The sequence below is a fragment of the Cheilinus undulatus genome, linkage group 14 (assembly GCF_018320785.1).
Source record: "Cheilinus undulatus linkage group 14, ASM1832078v1, whole genome shotgun sequence".
In the NCBI taxonomy this organism is placed as follows: Eukaryota; Metazoa; Chordata; class Actinopteri; order Labriformes; family Labridae; genus Cheilinus; species Cheilinus undulatus.
The window spans coordinates 4912562-4929938 of NC_054878.1; the positions used below are offsets into that span (position 1 = coordinate 4912562).

The 17377-nt window shown below is 40.8% G+C and overlaps 1 protein-coding gene across 2 annotated transcripts in view; it reads left to right on the top strand.

Annotated features, from left to right (window-relative positions):
• Positions 1-478: 478 nt before the first annotated feature.
• Positions 479-17377, top strand: part of dse (dermatan sulfate epimerase) — a 54231-nt gene continuing 37332 nt past the window's right edge. The window contains exons 1-2 of one of the 2 annotated variants that reach the window (XM_041805109.1): positions 479-627; positions 8533-8998. In XM_041805109.1, coding sequence (XP_041661043.1) covers positions 8577-8998 — 422 coding nt within the window. In that variant the 5' untranslated portion in view covers positions 479-627; positions 8533-8576. Of the gene's footprint in view, positions 628-8532; positions 8999-17377 lie in introns of those variants that run through there. The other variant, XM_041805110.1, reaches the window with a different exon arrangement.

Here is a 17377-nt window from a genome sequence, read left to right on the forward strand (position 1 = left end):
TCAGTTAGCCTGATTGGTTACAAAATGCTCCCCCAGCTTACTTTTATTGGTACTTTTCCAGCCCTGTTCTTACTTCTTTTGAGATATGTGGATGACATCAAACTCAAAATGAGCTAATATCTGTCATAAAATAGTGAAATGTCTCAGCTTAAACATGTTTATGTTCTACTGTGAATAAAATATGGGTTCAAGAGATTTGGCAATCATTGCATTCTTTATTTATATTTCAAACAGCGCCCCAGCTTTTTTGGAAACGTGTTGTATGCAGGATAATAAATTTTCTGAAGCATTGTGTCTGTCTTAGTTCGTTTGTGACGCAGTTATTAATCCTCACCTTAAAGTGTGACGTTAGATGCATCATCAGCGTTTGGAGGGTTAACTCTCGGTTCATTAGTTCTCCTTTAAGCCCCCTCCTCCTCCTCCTCTTCCTCCTCCTTTCTGCCCCTCCTCACCGTGACGCTCCCTCCCTCCTCTCACACATTCTTTCCCTCCTCTCTCTCTCTCCTTTCCCCCTAAAACGAACTCCTCAAACTGATCGATAATCAGCCGGATCGATATCTGCAGTGAAGAGAAGAAATGAGCGAGGAGACGAAGGGGACCCGGATCTGTGAGCAGAACTTCTGACAGGTAAACTTGACGCTTTTTTCCCTCCTCTGTTTAACAAGTTTTCGGGGTCGACTTCAGGAACAAGGCGACTTTTGTGCGCAGATTTGGGATTATCAATACCATCGATAATGACTGGTGTCGCTGTTAAACTGCGCTGGGCTTTGATAGGAAGGTGGAGAAGAAGGAAAACGACTGAAACCTCAGAAGTAACTAAAACGAAGTGATATAAGTTTGGATGACTTAAAAAAATCGTTTTTAAACGTTATTCCCATTTACAGGCATTTACAGTAAAAGACCCGTCTCTCTTTAGGGCTTCATCCTTCTTAATTCGTTGTTATAAAAAGACAACCTCCTACCTTTTACCTTCCTACAGCAGTGGAAAATGTGCACTGACAGATATTAATCAGTCACAACCATCTACTTCATATGGGGCACTCCCAACGTGGAAATAAGCAGCAAAAGGGCCTGAAAAGCCAGGTTTCCTTTGTTTTTACTCATTATTTTACAGTGACAACAGATGCATTTAGTTTGACTTCCTTTTTTTAAACTTTTTCAAGAATTCCTCACTTAATAAGACTGAAAAAACATGGCAAAACTACAATTTCCAGCTGAAGTACACTGTAAAACACAACATCCAGTTTACTTAGAAACACTGAGTTAAATTAACTCAGTTTTTTGTAACCTGTTCTCAATACTTATTATAAACATGTAACTTGTACTTCTTAGCCATAACAGCTAAAGGGCTCAATTTACTTTAGTTTACTTGGTTTAAACAAATTTAGTAAAAAGGGGCTAAAATAAAGTTGTGTTTACTTAAAAATCCAAAACAGCGATTTCAACTCTATTTTAATGAGCTGATAGAACTCATTTTAGTTTTAAGTGAACAGTACTCAAACAATGTAAGTATTTTTTTTTTTGTTATTACTTGAGTTATGACTAATCTGCAGTTTTCCCAGAATGCCTTTGGGCACTAAACCTTTATGCACTCTGTTCGCTGCTGCTGTGTGGGCCAGAAGGTTTTTTAAAAAAGAGATTTTTAATCTCAGAGAGGTTTTCTCCTGGTTAAATAAAGGTTAAATAAAATGCATTGAGTGAAGTTGCTGTCTCAATCACATAGGGGGCGATGTTAATGTTATAAATGTCTAAAGCACTGATCATCAACTGGCGGCCCGGGGGCCAAATCAGGCCCCCCAAAGCTTCCTGTCTGGCCCCCAGAAGATAATTAAATGAAGAAAAGCAGGAAAAGAAAATGTTGTGGTTTGAAGACTATCTTTTTGCTTTAAATTTCTGCAGCTGTTAAATAAGACATTCATATTCAGTTTTAGAATGGCAACTTTTGATCTGGTATAACAGAAATTCACTTATCAGCCATTATAAGCAAATATTTTTTTAAAAAATGTGTTAAAACTGGCAAAAATGGCTACATGAAGTGGTTGGGGATTGGGTGATAAGCATCCAAATGGGTTGTCGAGTGGCACAAAGGGACCAAAACTTACAGGAGAAGTGGTGAAAAGAGGTTAAAATGAGGCAGACCATTAGTATAAAAGAAAAAAAGTGACAAAAAGTATATTAAAAAAAATGGGTTAAAAGTGGCAAAAATTGTGAAAAAGTAATGAACAGTGGCAAAAATACACAAAAAGTGGAAAAAGGATAAAGAGGGATAAATCTGGCAATGAAAGTGATTTAAAGGAGTTAAAGAATGGCAAATAATTGAGTTAAAGAGGTCAAAAAGGGCAAAAGGTATCAAAAATGGGTTAAAAGTGGCAAACTGGTGCAAAAATAGCCAATGGCAAAGCAGTGAAAAGGCAGAAAAGTGGGTTAAAAAGTTATAAAATAGGTAAAAGTGGCACAAAGTGTGGCAAAAATGGCAGAATGAAGCAGTGAAGTAGTGAAAAGTGTAAAAGATGAGTTCATATTGTTGCTACATCATAATTGTTGAGGGGCCATTGTCCAGGATTTTCAGGAGCCCAGCCAGTTGTGTGGGCATACCTGTCTCCTTATATGGCATTATAGATGGGGATAGATCTCTCTGGTAATGCCTGAAAATGTCCTGGGATTTGACAGAAAATACATTTATTCATAAAATAATATGTTAATCAGAACAAATATGGATTTAATTTGTCTTTATTTAGAGGTCCGGCCCCCAGAGACTCTGTCAAGACTAAATCTGGCCCTTGTGCAAATGCTCTTGATGACCGCTGGTCTAAAGGTAATCAGGCTCAAACATCTGGACTCTGCAATTTTACTCCATTCTTCTGTGCTTAACTGTTCAAGCTCTGCCACGTTGTACAAGGTGTGCATCCCTTTTCAAGTCCAGCCACAAATTCTCTATTGGATTAACATCTGGCCACTCCAGAACATTCGCCTTGTTGTCTTTAAACTTTATCTGTGCAGCTTTCTCTGTGTGCTTCAGGTCATTGTCTTACTGGAAAATAAATCCTCTCCCGGGCCCAGTAACGTCCTCTTCATTTTAACCTCTACCTTGACAAGGCGTGGGGCTGCCGAGAAGCATCCCCACATCATGATGCTGCCACCGCCGTGCTTCACAGTGGGGATGGCGTGTTTGTGGTGATGTGCAGTGTTTGGCGTCTTGTCTGATGGCCAAAAAGCACCACTGTGGTCTCATCAGACCAAAGAACTTTCTTCCACTTGACCATGGAGTCTCCCACGTGCCTTCTGGTGAACTCTAGTCCAGATTTATTGAGTTTTCTTCAACAGTGGCTTTCTCTTTGCCACTCTCCCATAAAACTTCGACTGGATGAAGAACCCGGCCAACAGTTATTGTATGCAGCTGCTGAAGCTTGTAACTGCCTCAGAGTAGTCATAGGTGTCTTGGTGGCCTCTCTCACTAGTCTCTTTCTTGCACGCCCACTTAGTTTGTGAGGAGGACGGCCTGATCTAGGCAGATTCACATGTGCCATATTCATTCCATTTCTTCATGATGGATTTAACTGAACTCTGGGGGATGTTCTGCCCCTTGGACATTTTTTTAATCCATCCCTGACTGAAACTTTTCAATAACCTTTTCTCCAAGTTGCTTTGAGTGTTCTTTTGTCTTCATGGTGTAATGGTAGCCAGGAATACTGATGAACCGGTTACTGGACCTGTCAGACACAGGTGTCTTTATACTACAGTCACTTGAGACACCTTCACTGCACTAAGGTGATCCCCATTTCACTAATAGTGAGGCTACTGGCACCAGTTGGCTGTACCTCTGTTGAATTAGGTCAGTCACTTTAAAGGGGGTGACTATGCTGTCACTTGTTTTACATTACACATGTTTATTCAGGGGGCGTTTGGCTCACAGCGCCCCCTGTACTCTAGCTCCATCCAAACACACCCTGACCCTCTTCTTATTGCCCTCCGTAAGGTGTTTTTACAGACTAGTAAGATGTTTTTGTTTCATGGATGAATTTCACACAACAAGGGAGGAAAGCTGCTGAAACTTGCTTTCCTGGCTAAGGTGTGAGATTCCAGAATGCTTTGCAAGGAGCTTGGGTGGCCACTTTTAGCAGCTTTTCTCCCTCTTTTTGGAAAGTTTATCCATCATTCATTAAAACCAAAGTGACTCAGTCTGGTTTCAGTTGGCTCAGTGCAGCTCTTGAAAAACTGAAGAAGCAGAGCATGGAGATGGAGCTGTGATAACAAGCAGAAAAGCCGATTTATGACGTCAAAGTTGTTGCATGGACTGATTCTTGTTAATTTTACTGAACCATGGCTCCCCAGGTCGATGCATTTTGACCTTTTGACATGAAAACTGGTTACCATTTCTCATCAGTTTGTCACTGTATCACTACTTTTTAGTAAAAACACCTGATTAAGTGAAGTTTTGAATGAACAGAGCTCTCAAGTCAAACCGAGAAGTAAATAAAGGAGGTTGGCGGTTGTTATTTTGATTGAAAGCCACCCTGTCAGCAGAATTTACATACCGCGTGTTTAACAGGCATGTAAGATGTATTTATTATTACATTTTTCACAATTTCACATGTTTTTCTGCATTTATTGTTAATCTAGGTGGAACATAATGGGAATTTGTTAGTCTTAAAATTGGCCTCTATAAATATGGTTCTAGTAATAGATGACTTGTATTCTAGTTATTTCACAACCCTGACATGAGACTGGGTTTCATCATCTTTACTGCAAGTGCAAACCGAACTATATCAACTAAATATGGTGAAGTAACCCAGATGTTTGAGATCAGTCTAATTCAGGCTTGTATGCATCCTAAATAGATCTTCTTGTGACACAGATAAAGCTTTAGTGTGCTAACTTGGCTCTCTGTTGTCTTGGTTGTTTTATCCAGGCTGCAAGTCAAAAGTCAGGGTAACATTTGTCTTCATTTATTCCGACTTTAGCAGCATTTTAAAGTACTTACTTCACTGTCCTAGTTTATCAAACACAGAACAGAAAACATGGCTACTGCTCAGGGCTTCAGAGAATGGCCTCTTGTCTAGACGCCGTTTAAATCTCTAAGCAAAGGCTTTTCCACGCCGCCTCTGCCAAAAGCTCCTCTCAGGTCATGGAATTTACTCTCATGTCGGGAGTCAGTCTCTCTGTGAGCCTCAGCACTTTGGTTTGGAGGTGGTTTCACTAGACCGGGGTAATGTTACTGCAGTAATGGCTCATTTATGACCTCCAGGCCTTGTCTGGCCAGCTGGGTGTGCGTGGCCCGACATGTCTGACATGAACGGCCCAGGGATAAAACCGAGGGAGAGGAGGCTGGGTAACTCAGTGGGCAGAGGAGGAGATGGGAGATGCATCAAGGTTTTATGATAAACTTCTATATTTCTGATAAGATACAGGGTAAGACAATATTCTTTTTCATTCAAATTAATGTGGATCGGCCTAATGTTCGGCTAAGGACTGCTAACAGAAAGAACCACTAGCAATAATTTGTTTATGGACTACAAGATAATTTATTGGAGATTTTATCTTGCTGTTTTTCTCTTATATATTGAAGACTCTGTCCTTAAAATCTGTGCTCCATAAGGTGCCTCTGCTGAACAGTCAACCACTGTATTTGTTTCATTGTTTAACTTTACATAACGAGGGAGAAAAGCTGTTAAAAGTTGCCTTCCTCTTCCATGCTTTTTGCAAAGCACTCTGGGATCATAGTTTATTACAACTATTTTATGTTATTTATTACTGCTTATTACAGTCTGTGTTCTTTGGCTTGTACCAGTCCCATTAAATGAAAGCACATAACACTGTAGCCAATCAGAAACAGGGAGCTGCTGTGAGTGGCATGAACATTGAAAAAGTAGTTGAAAATTAGCTACCTTCCTCTTTCTATTTTTACTTGGCCTTGTCACCTTTATTTTGAAAGGATAGCTGAAGTAAGGCCAGAAATACAGAGAGAAAGATTAGAGGCATGCACCAAAACAGAGGGAGGCGTTTTGACTTTTGACCAGCAAGTCGAGGACTCTAGTGTCAGCACTGGCTCTACAAACTCAGCTTAACTGGTGCAGAAAAGAAAAAAGACCACCAGGTGACCAGAGTGAATGTAGCTCACCTGCAAAAGAGCAACAGGATACAACCCAGGCGTCAAAAACAAATCAGTAAAAACATGCATAAAGTTTGGCTTTACTGCAACACTTTACAGTGGGATGTGACAGATAAACTCTGGACAATAACTGGTTTTACTGATTTAATGTTATTCAATTTAATTTATTTGCAAGACGAATATAGATAGATAGATAAATAGATATACAAGACATGTATGAATGACTAACAAGATTATTATATGTTTTGTAAATGAACCATTGTAAGACGTTGAACATTTATTAACTTGACATTTGCCATCATAATGTAAGAAGAATTCAAGGAATTTTGCAAGGGGTGTGAAAGGAGGGTTTCCATACTGGGGGTCCTCTGCACGGCAAATTATATAAAAATATAATGTTAAAGGGCCACAGATGTCCCTGCGGTTAGGCCGCACCTCTTATGCAGGAGCTGGTCTTCCAAGTAGGCAGCTCTGGTTCAAGTCAAAACCTGTGACTCCTTTCCCACATGTCATTCCTAACTCTATTACCAGCTACTGTCACACTGCCTCTCTTTTCCGTGTCTGTTATGCCTTCGTTCCGCAAGGACGTCACGGCGTACAGTGAGTGTGCGCTGCTGTCTCCATAAACAGGAGATTTAAAAACCAGTGCGGTTTAATCGAGCGGCATTTCATCGGAGAAAACAACAGGGGGATAAAACAAAGAATAATGTGGATTAACTTGAGAGACTACGAGGTTAGAGAGCTGATCACACTCTGTACAGGAGAGGAGAGAACAGACACATCTCTGCTCACAGCAGCATCTGAAAAGTTCCATGATGTGTTCAAGTGAGCTCGGTACTCTAAAGTTTCTGACCTCCGACGTAAATACATGCGCTGTGACACTGCTTAAAGTCGGACCTCAAACTCGGAAACATGGAGGAGAAAAAGTCTATTGGATCTAATCAATCAAAATGAAAATTCATGTTATTTTTCCCGTGTTTCATTTAGAAAATACAAAGTTTGAACCGAGAAATCCAGGGTTTCGAGTTTCATTGAAAGCAGCAGCTCAGGCAGGGGCCATCTGATTGCGGGACGCCGGGGTGTGTGTAAGCGCGGGCATGCACGGCTCTGTTACACCTTTGTGTGAATTGCTTGTTGCGGAACAGAGACGGGCATTCCTTTTCACCTTTACTGCAGAATCTCTGTGTAAAAACGGCTACCTTAATTTCCTTCTTTATCCACTGTCCTGTCATCTCTAACCTTGGATGGATCTGCCTGTTTCCGTGTTTCTTACAGGCAAAGCTCCCATCTGAACAGTTTGGGCCCAGTTAGATAGTGTCGAGGGGCAGTACTTTCGGGTGCAGCAGAGTTGTGACATAAGCAAGCAGCAACAAGAGGCCAGTGCAATTATGGAGGAAGAGATTAGCGTGGATGCTGCTAAAGCTCCAGTTCTATCAGAACTTGACGACATTTCTTAGTTAAAAGAAGAACAAAGAACAGCATTGAGTTGTTTTCAAAAATGACAGAAGTCCTGTGCTGACATGTCTACAGTTGTCATGGTTCGCGTTATACAGTTCTCTATGGAGTTTACTCCTCGGTTGCGGCTATGTCACGTTTTGTTGCTCTTATTGGCCCGTAAAGATGTGACACACAGAACCTTCATCCAATCAGCCTCCAAGTTTTTTTCCAGAGGCTCTGCCCTTTCCCAAACACCGTCTATGAGAGGTTTATGAATACATCAATCGGGCCTCTCCATACGGGAAACGGGCCAAAGTACAAATCTTAAAGAAACAGCTCCAAGTGATTTTGATGTCTGTTTTTATACAACAACAGAAAAAACAGAAGTCCCATTATTTATGTAATTTGTCATTTTAAGTTTTAGACAGTGCTCTCTCAGTCTCGTGGGAATATAAGAAGCTTTGACACCCTCAATATAAAGTTGCTTATATTTTTTTCCCCCATTTGGACATTGCAATTTTTGAACATATAATACAAAAAAAGGCAATTATTGGATTTCAAGGACGTCTATTTTTGCCATCAAACAGGTGGCAGTGTGGCTTAATTTTGCTGGAATCATATTCAGGTTTAAAACTCTGGTGCTTGTTTCTTTATGATAAGTTTCTAGATACCATGTTTCACCATTCAGCTAAAAAATAAAGAGAACTGATTTTGAATCCTCGTCGCCCAGCAGTCAGAGTTTACAGTAGTAATATGAGTTCAGATGATAAATTATCATATTAAACATGTCTACAACAGTGCCTTAGTACATAATCAGACAGCAGAGTAGATCAGTGTCCATGCAGCTCTGTGGCGGCCTGCATCAGTATGGAAAGCGTGCATCATCAGACTACAGCTGGATCTAATTATTCAAGGAATGCAGAGCTTTTGTGTCGAATACGGGCTGGCTCACTCAAATCCCTCTCTTCCCCCTTTCTCCCTCTCAGCTGAGCTCCTTCGGCTCTGCCTCAGTCCCCTCTCTGATGAGACGATGAGAACTCACACCCGCGGGGCCCCCACAGTCTTCTTCATAAGTCTGCTGTGGCCCCTGCTGGCCCCGGCTGCAGCGGCGGAGGTGGACCCCAGCGGTGGAATCCCCTTCATGGGAGGAAACTACGATGGTCACCCCATGCTGTACTTCAGTCGGGGGGACGTGGAGGAGCTGCAGTACGCTGCCACGGGGACTCATCGGGACATGGCGAGGAGGATCCGGGAGGCTGGGGAGACCATGCTGGAGCACCCTGAGGAGTACCTGCCCCCCTGGAGCCCTGCGGAGTACAGCGCTCGCTGGAATGAGGTGTATGGAAACAACCTGGGGGTGCTCTCCATGTTCTGCCTGCTGTACCCGCACAGGGCCGGGGCCCTCGACCTCGCCAAGGACTACATGGAGAGGATGGCGGCTCAGCCTAGTTGGTACATTTTCTGTTTTCTTTTTTATCTCTAATAATTTGACAAAAAATGTGAGGCCGTGTGAAGGAGGCTGCTTAGTCCAGAGGTATCTCTAAACCTGGTCCTAGATATGTTGGCATATGAATGACAGGTACAGAAGTAGTAACATTTGCCAGCTTAACATTAGCAGCAGAACTGTTAACAACTTCTGCCAGATTCTTTATCCTAACTGCCTGCTGCTTGTAGCTACTGTAATGACTACTGTCATGCTGTCATAATGCAGTACTACATTGATGTAAATAAGCACAGTGAATGGATAGCATCTCTAAACAGTTGTTTGTTTCTGTGTCAGCTTTAAAGGATATTCTGATAGTTCTGAATTAAGACACATTTGGAAAATGGATCTGGCAAGGCCAAGCGACGCAACCAGCTGATAACTTCAGCCCTGTAGAAAAGTAGTAGTTTACTGACATCACCAGCGTTATTATTGCAGTTCAAGTCCAAGGCATTGTCAGCATTTTGAATTGGAGGGGAAAAGGAGTGGTAGTAGCTAGGCACGAAAGCCTTTGCCACACTTTTTCCTTTTGCCACATCCTACCTGTGTGAGGATGTTGCAAAAGGATGTTGCGTCTACAATACAAAATCAAATCATAGCTGGACATTGAAAATGAACTGAGTGATGGTCTCACAGCTGAAGCAAAAATATCTATAGCACCAAATAAGCCCACAGTTGTAACTGAAACTAGATCAAAATTGCAGTTTCAGCTGAGATTGCATGGGGATGCTGAGAGCTGAATTGTGGAAGAACTGCTGAAGATAGCCAAAAGCACAAAAATAGCTGAAAATAGCATAAAATGGCATAAAAGTTGCTGAAAATGGCATTCAATAGCTCAAAAAAGGATAAAAATAGTTGAAAGTAGCCTAAAAAAGGCTGAAAATAGCCTATAAATAGCTGAAAATAGCATAAAAATAGCTGATATTGGCCTAAAAGTAGCTGAAAATCGTATTCAATGGCTGAAAACAGCATGAAAATAGCTATATTTAAAAAAATTATAAAAGTTAGAAATGAGAAAAGTCATAGCATTCGAATGACGAAGAAACTGAATTTTTTAAAGCTTAAACGGTGTTGATATGACAAAGTATGAAGGAGAAGATAGCCGGCGCTGAAGAATAATAATAAGCAAAATGGCTGACGCGAATATCAATAGTGTAGATACTCAGCATCCCCACTAATTATTGCAGGACTCTTAAAGATGCTCATTAAGTTTTTATCATTGTTCATCTTCAGATAGTTAGATTTTTAAAACTCAAAGTTTTAGGTGTTATGTTGTGGTAAATTCTAAAAAAGAAAAGAAAAATTGCAAGGAATTGCTCTAGATCGAGTGTCTCCATGAGCTTTTCAAATCCTGGCTTTTTTAATGACACTGTGGTCTTCAGCAATGTGTTGTGCTGTAAAATGGGCACCTTATATTTTAAAGACTACCAGGTTTAGTTTGATGTCTTCTTGTTTAAATTTGAACCACTGCCAGATGACAGATCCAGTGCTGTTTCTTGTTGTCCATCTCTTAACATTGCTAGCTCACCTTTGCAGTCTCCCCTGCTTCTCTCTCCTCTGCTGATATAAGCATGAGTGGAGCAGAGTTTTCTGGATTGGCGGGGGAGTGAGCTCTCTACTGTAAGACAGAAGCCAAACTCCAGTGAGAAATGCACTCTGATGGCTCAAAACTTCCACATACTTGATACTCAGTGTTGTATTGCAAAAAGCCTTGATACATCGAGTATACTCAATGTATTGCTCAGTCCTAATTCCTCTCCTCTGACTCTGATGCTTCTCAGTAGGTTGTTCAGACTGAGTGAAGCATTGATGCAGCCCTGCTTCTGCTGCAGGTACAGTCGCACAGACGTACCTGTCAGTGTTGTTTTGGTGGCAGTGGCTTCACTTCCACTTCTCAGACATGCTGTCACCTCAATCAAAGAAGAAGAGAGATAGAAAGAGGGGCTCCAAAAAAATACAGTTGCTTGCTTCTAGCTTAAAGTGTGCAAAGATAACGCAGAGTAAACCTGCTGATGGGCAGTGAAGCCCTTGGTTGCTTTACTGACACAATACTCAGCTAAAACAGACCAAAGGATCACGGGTGCGCTTGTTTTGCTTTTTAGAATCTACCAGACACGGAGAGGGTGATCTTTCTTGAATATACCGCCCCTGTCAGACATCAGAAACCAAAGCAAAACACACCCTATGTTGAGTAAGAGATTGAAAGCATTTTTAGGGCATTGTTATTGATAAACGTTTGAGTTAGCGTGCTTTTGGGACTACATTAGTTGCTAGTTTTGTTTGTTGTAATCTTGCCTTCATCTGATAGCAGGATTACCAGGATTTGTTCTGGTTTTCGGATTACTGTTTGACAGAGAAAGCAGGCAGCACACACCAGGAGTTCGATTTTTAATATTTTTCACACACTAAAGAGCTAGTGTCTGTTTCTGTGAGCCGGTACTGCTGGACTTGGAATCTTGAGCTTCTCCTATTTTTAACAGTCTGTAACGTGACAAAGTTTACTCAATATTTCATGCTTTTAATGAGTGTGTTAACCTCTTTAATTCTTAACTAACACCCAAAACATGGGCAGTGCAGAAGGGTTATGAAAATGATGTCTCCACAGGGCCAGATGCAATCACCTTACTTTGACCAACAGTAAAGTCTGCCTCTGTTTGAGAGATAAGACTTTTTCACAGGGAAAGTGATGTAACTGGAGACAGGGGATGGGAAGGGGGGCAAAGTGAAGCAAAAGGTGCAACAATTTTTGATTTTATTGAAAATCTGTACGTATTTATGAATTTTATGGCACCAGTTTTGAAACAGTACTCCAAAGAAGCCTTCTGAAATGTATCAGGGACAACTGGAGCAACGGTGCGGCATGCAAATGGAAACAGACACACATCTACGCCGGCAATTATAGTAGTAAGTAGGGGTGTAATGGTACGGAATAATTTAGGTTCGGTACCTCGGTTCTGAGGTCATGGTTCGGTACATTTTTGGTACAGTAATTAAAGCGAATAAATAACAGATTTTTTGGTGTGTGTTTCTATTAAATTGTATTAAAATAAATCAGCTGAATAAATTACATTTAAATTATTAATAATGTTGCAATCTCCTTCCAAAAGGTCTTCAATTAATAGAAATATTAATAAATAAATACATTTTAAATCACTAGGTTATTTTAATTGATATATTGACATATTTATACCAATTCTTTAAACACTAAAATTTCCCGGCCAACTTGAATGCATCATCACACAACCTAAGGGGCCGTCCACACGGAAACGAATTCAGGTGTATAAGCAAAGGTTTTTTGTTGGATCGGCGTTTCATCCACACGGAAACAGCGTTTCGGGTGACTGTAAACGATACCTTTTGAAACCGGGTCCCTGAGTGCATAAATCTGTATACAACTGCCGTTTCGTCTCCGTATGGACGCCTATCCGCATCTTTCTTGAAACGATTACGTCACACAGAGCGTAGCTCTCTTAAGGCGTCTGCGTGGGTCCGGCCAAAACAATAATGGCTGACTGCAGGGTTGTGTTCGTGCTGCAGAAGCTACTGAGCTTGTTATGGCTTTTACAGCAAAATCTGATGCTCCTTTACCACCACGGCAGAACGCGTAAACCGTATATTCTTAAATCCAACGTGAACAACCGGAAGGGCAAGTAAAAGAAAGTTTGTTTTAGTTTTCTGTGAAATTCTTCTTCTACTTTGGTGCATTTCTGTGGCAGCGTTACAGCGCCACTTACAGGCTTGGCATATGTAATACAGCGTTTTCAGTTGTTTCAGTGGATGCTGAAACGACTCCGTCTTTACAGAAAACCTTTCCAAAACGAAATGGCAATATATAGTTTTCGTCTCCGTGTGGACAAGGCCTAAGTTAACTTGTTAAGTATGCTAAGTAGTGTCTATCCTGCTGATTTCATCACGGCCTTCAGCCCTGGATTACTTTTTTAACCAATGGAACCTACTGCAAAGTTTGGGAGAACTTTTCACAGCCCATCTAGGTGGATAAAGAGGTTGGAGCCGTGTGAAATCTGAGGATAACTTTACCTATGATGCAGCTGCAGACATGAGTCCTCTCTCCCCCTCCTCAGAGGCTGACAGTTGTAGGTACCGGATTTAGAATTAATTTGATTCACAAAACCAGAGCACCATTGTTATAATAGAAAGGTCTTAAGTTATGGGACATTCATAACCGGCTGGTGAGACTTTTTATCGTTCCTCCTCAGCGACACAGCTGCTGAATAATGTCAGCGCTACTGTTGTTGTCTTTGTCCACTGTTGTATTTTACTTGGAAACAAAGTGTTCCTAAACTGGACACTTTTATCTGGGAATATTCAGGCTGTTGCTGGCGTTTGCTGTGGTTGTGTGGTTGCCAGGACAGTGTGACAGTGAGTTGTTCTTTGGTTTTCCATCCATGTATGAACTTTGTTCCACATGTATCCGTCCGGTACTGAATCGGTACGGCACAAATACACGTACCTTATTTCCAGCCGATCAGTGGCACTTTTTGAGAACTACTTTAAAGGGTATATTTTACCTATTATTGTAAACAATATTTTTCTCAAATTTGCTCAATTTTAAATGAAACCATAGTCTTTCTGTGAGATTTATTCAGGGATTAATGTACAAAAAAGTGTCCCAGACATCACCTGTGTGGTATGAGATTCAGTAAGTCCTCCTAATGTTACAGTCAGAGCTGACAGAGAGCTAAGTGAGGGTTTGCAGCTGTGCACAACTTTTAATGCTTTAACCACCTCCAGGGACTGAGGGGGTCCCTGGTCTCCTGCTTTGTTATTTTAAGGGTCACAGGCTAAAATGTTTGTCAGCCCCCGCTCTAGTAAAAAGACTGTTTTTGTCATTGTGATCTGGTGTCTTTGAAGTGATGTGACATCCAGATGTAGAAGTCAACAAACTGATGGCACATTTATCACAGGATTTAAGACGCAGCCACTACATTGTGTATCAAAAGCCCAGGTTTACCTGGAGGTAATTTTCCCATAAGATTTCTCGTTATTGTGTGTATTCTCTGTCCAGAGAAACTAGAAAGCTCTGCAGACTCCACAGATGGTACCTGATTTCCCTCTCCGCCCCCATGTGTGCTCCATGTTGGTCTTAAAGCTAATCCTCCCCCTCAGATCTCTGGAGTCTTCTCATTTTTCTCTGTAGGCAGAGCTCTGTTGAAGGTGCATTGTGGTCCGATAGGCCTGTGGTCCAGGAAATATGTTTAGCAGCTGTTTGCTGAACATGCCCCCCCCCCTTCAGATGAAAGGAAATGAAACGTTCAGATGTGAGCTGAGTCGCCCACTGCTGTGGTCTGCCAGTCCCAGAGAGAAGATCAGGGTCAAAGTGACCAGACAGGCATTGACTGTAAAGTTACTTCAACCAGGCCTCCAAAGATTGGTCTTTAATAGGCCAGCAAAGGTATTCCTACTGAACCATAACTTTACAAACATACACAGTTGGGGGGGGGCTGGTCGGCCCTCTGGTACAGCTGTGCTCCCCTGTGTACGTTTCTGCAGTCTTCAAAGCAGGAGGCCCCACTTTGACCCTAGCCTCCTTTTCTACATACTCTCTCCCTGATTTTACCACACTATCCACTGCCTTGTCTCTCGAATAAAGTCTTTAGAAAGCCCAAAAATCAATCTAAAAAGCCCTAAAACACAGATCTTAATGGAGTTTTATCCAGAGTTGTGATATTTTAAGGATAGCTGTCTGCAGGTTGAAGTCACATGTACAGAAAAGGAGATTCTGCAGGCTCCACTAACAAAAAAGCTAACTTACTACCCTTCATACCGTGAATACAACGATCACCAAGTCACTGAATCCATCCATTCATGCCACGTTTGGTCCCAGGCTCTTCAGAGTCCACCATGTCTGAACGTCATGCAGGCCTCAGCCCCGAACACTGCTGCCTTATTTCCCTAACAATTCGATTACGCTCAAAGAACATTAGTTCTGCCTGGGAAGTGCAACGTGGCTGAAGTGGATTACAGCTTTTCACTCAGTCTTTGCTCTCCAAAGCTTTTATTTCACAAGCAGAAGGACTGAAGGTCTCAGAAAATGATGCTTGGAGAATGGTTGGACCCAAAGTTTGGGTCCATTGTGACCTTCTGTTCATTCACTGACATTCTAGTAATTTCCCTCGGTTTTCCTGCTGTTTTTAAAGTGCATTTACTCTTAAAAATTAAAAATATTTTGGTCACTTTTATATTAAAAGTAGGGATTAGGGCTGGGCAATTAATCACAAATTAGGTTAAATCGCAATTTGGCCTGCTGCAGTTTATAAACCACAGAAGTTGCAATATTTTATTTTAAAGTTTTTTTGCAGCAGAGATTTTATACATATAATGCAAACCTTCACATTTTTTCGAATGAAAATACCTGCATTACTAAATGTATATGTTTTTCTTATTTAAAATGCGATTGACATAAATATGATTATCCTCTTCAATATAGCAATTGATATCACATTTTCAATAGTGCCAAAATATTCACAATTAGATATTTGTTTTAAAGCAGTTCCCCAGTATATTATAACTTGTATTGTGTACATTATAATTTAGAATGAGTTCTTGCTTGTGTTCATTAAAAAATATATAAGATGAGGAACCTAAAAATAATTGCATATTAAATCGCAATCGCAACATTGGGGAAAAAATGACAATTAGAATATTTTTGCAAATCGTTCAGCCCTAGTAGAGAGGCTAAATGAATGATTATCCTGTGCATGTGTGCAGACAGACCTCATGTAACCACTGCAAAAGTGACAGCCCTAGATGCACACCCCAGTTAAAAAGTCTGGATCTGCCCCTGCTCGCTTAAAGGCACGCCATATTACTTTGGTCCGCAGCAGAAAGGAGGCAGAGGAGGTAGCAAGAAGGGTGTAAAAGGACCCATGTCACAGCAGTTGTTTTAGCACTGGCAGTGCTCATTTTCTATATGAAACCAATGTAGTCAAGCATTTTAAGCACTCAGAGAGCAGGTCCACTAAGAGTCATTGCGCCAGCACCAATAGCATACAGACTTGCATATGCTATTAGCTCATTTTTGCTCTATAGCCACAAAAGAATCTGTTCCAATGCATTACAAAAACCACAGCTGTTTATGAAGATGCTACAGTGTTTTTTGCTCTCTTTTACAGGTAATTAAAATAATTTTAGTTGTTTAATTTCTCACTCTGTAATGTCGTCTGCCTGTTGTAGTGAGTGTTGGCCAGTGAGGCTTATTTGCATACAACAGGAGCAGTGTTGTACCAGCTTTGCCCTCATTTACGTGTATGCAAATGTGACAGGGCTCTCTTTGCTTGGCTGAGCAGTTTGCATGCACCTTGTGTGCAGTCAGTGTAGATTTCCCCTTTACACAGATGTTATCTTTTTGCCTCTGCTTCAGAACATGAAAAAAGCAGCACCGTTTTTGTTTTTGTTAAAGATCTTGCATGGCCTCAGCTTCTCTCAGATGAAAACTGCCAATCAAGAAGGTGTGGCACTTATTTACAATGACAGAGGAGATCTGACTCATCTTTTCAGGGGTTAAGTTTCCACATCTGAAGCTGCTGTCTATATCAGAGGAAATCAAATTTCATAACAAGGCACTCATAAGCGTTGGTAAGAAGCACTCTGGAACTGTGATTGCAGGTACCAGCTCTTAAAGCTGTGGACACAGCTCCTTAAACCAGGGGAAAGTCAAAGTGGAAGTTTCTCAAAGATGTATGAACGTCTTCGTTTTGTTAATGCGCTGTACTCCGCTATCTCTCAAGCAGGATCACCCATCAATGATTTCATCCCTCCATGATAAAACTAACAAACTAAGGATGCACTTTATTATCGGCCTGATATCAGTATCGGCACATATTAGCTTAAAAAGGCTATTTTTTTTGTGAATACCAGCATATAGTCTGTAAATTTTTGCCATTTGATCTAATAAGTTTGTAATGCTTGAGAATAGGCTAACAGACATACTCCAGTAAAGGCCTTTTTCTTTGTTCATTCTCAATTTTTTCTTTAAAGTGCTGAAGTTTATTAATTTTTTTTGTCTTTGTACATTAATATGTGTTTAAAGGACTGAAGTTTTGGGTCTGGAATACAAATTTGAATATTGATATTGGTACCAGCTGACATTAATCTGTAAATATCGGCACAATAAAGATATTGTGCATCCATAATACAAATCAATAATTATCAGTCCAGATCATCTAAAAGAGAATGATTCTGAGAAAAAACCACAATAGCAGTCTGTTGAAACCTGTGGTTTTAGGCCTATCAAAAGATTTTTTTTAAATCATGATTAATCTTTGAATTTCTACAGTTAATTGTGATTAATCACACCCTTTCTGTTGCATTTTCAAAACCCCCCGTTT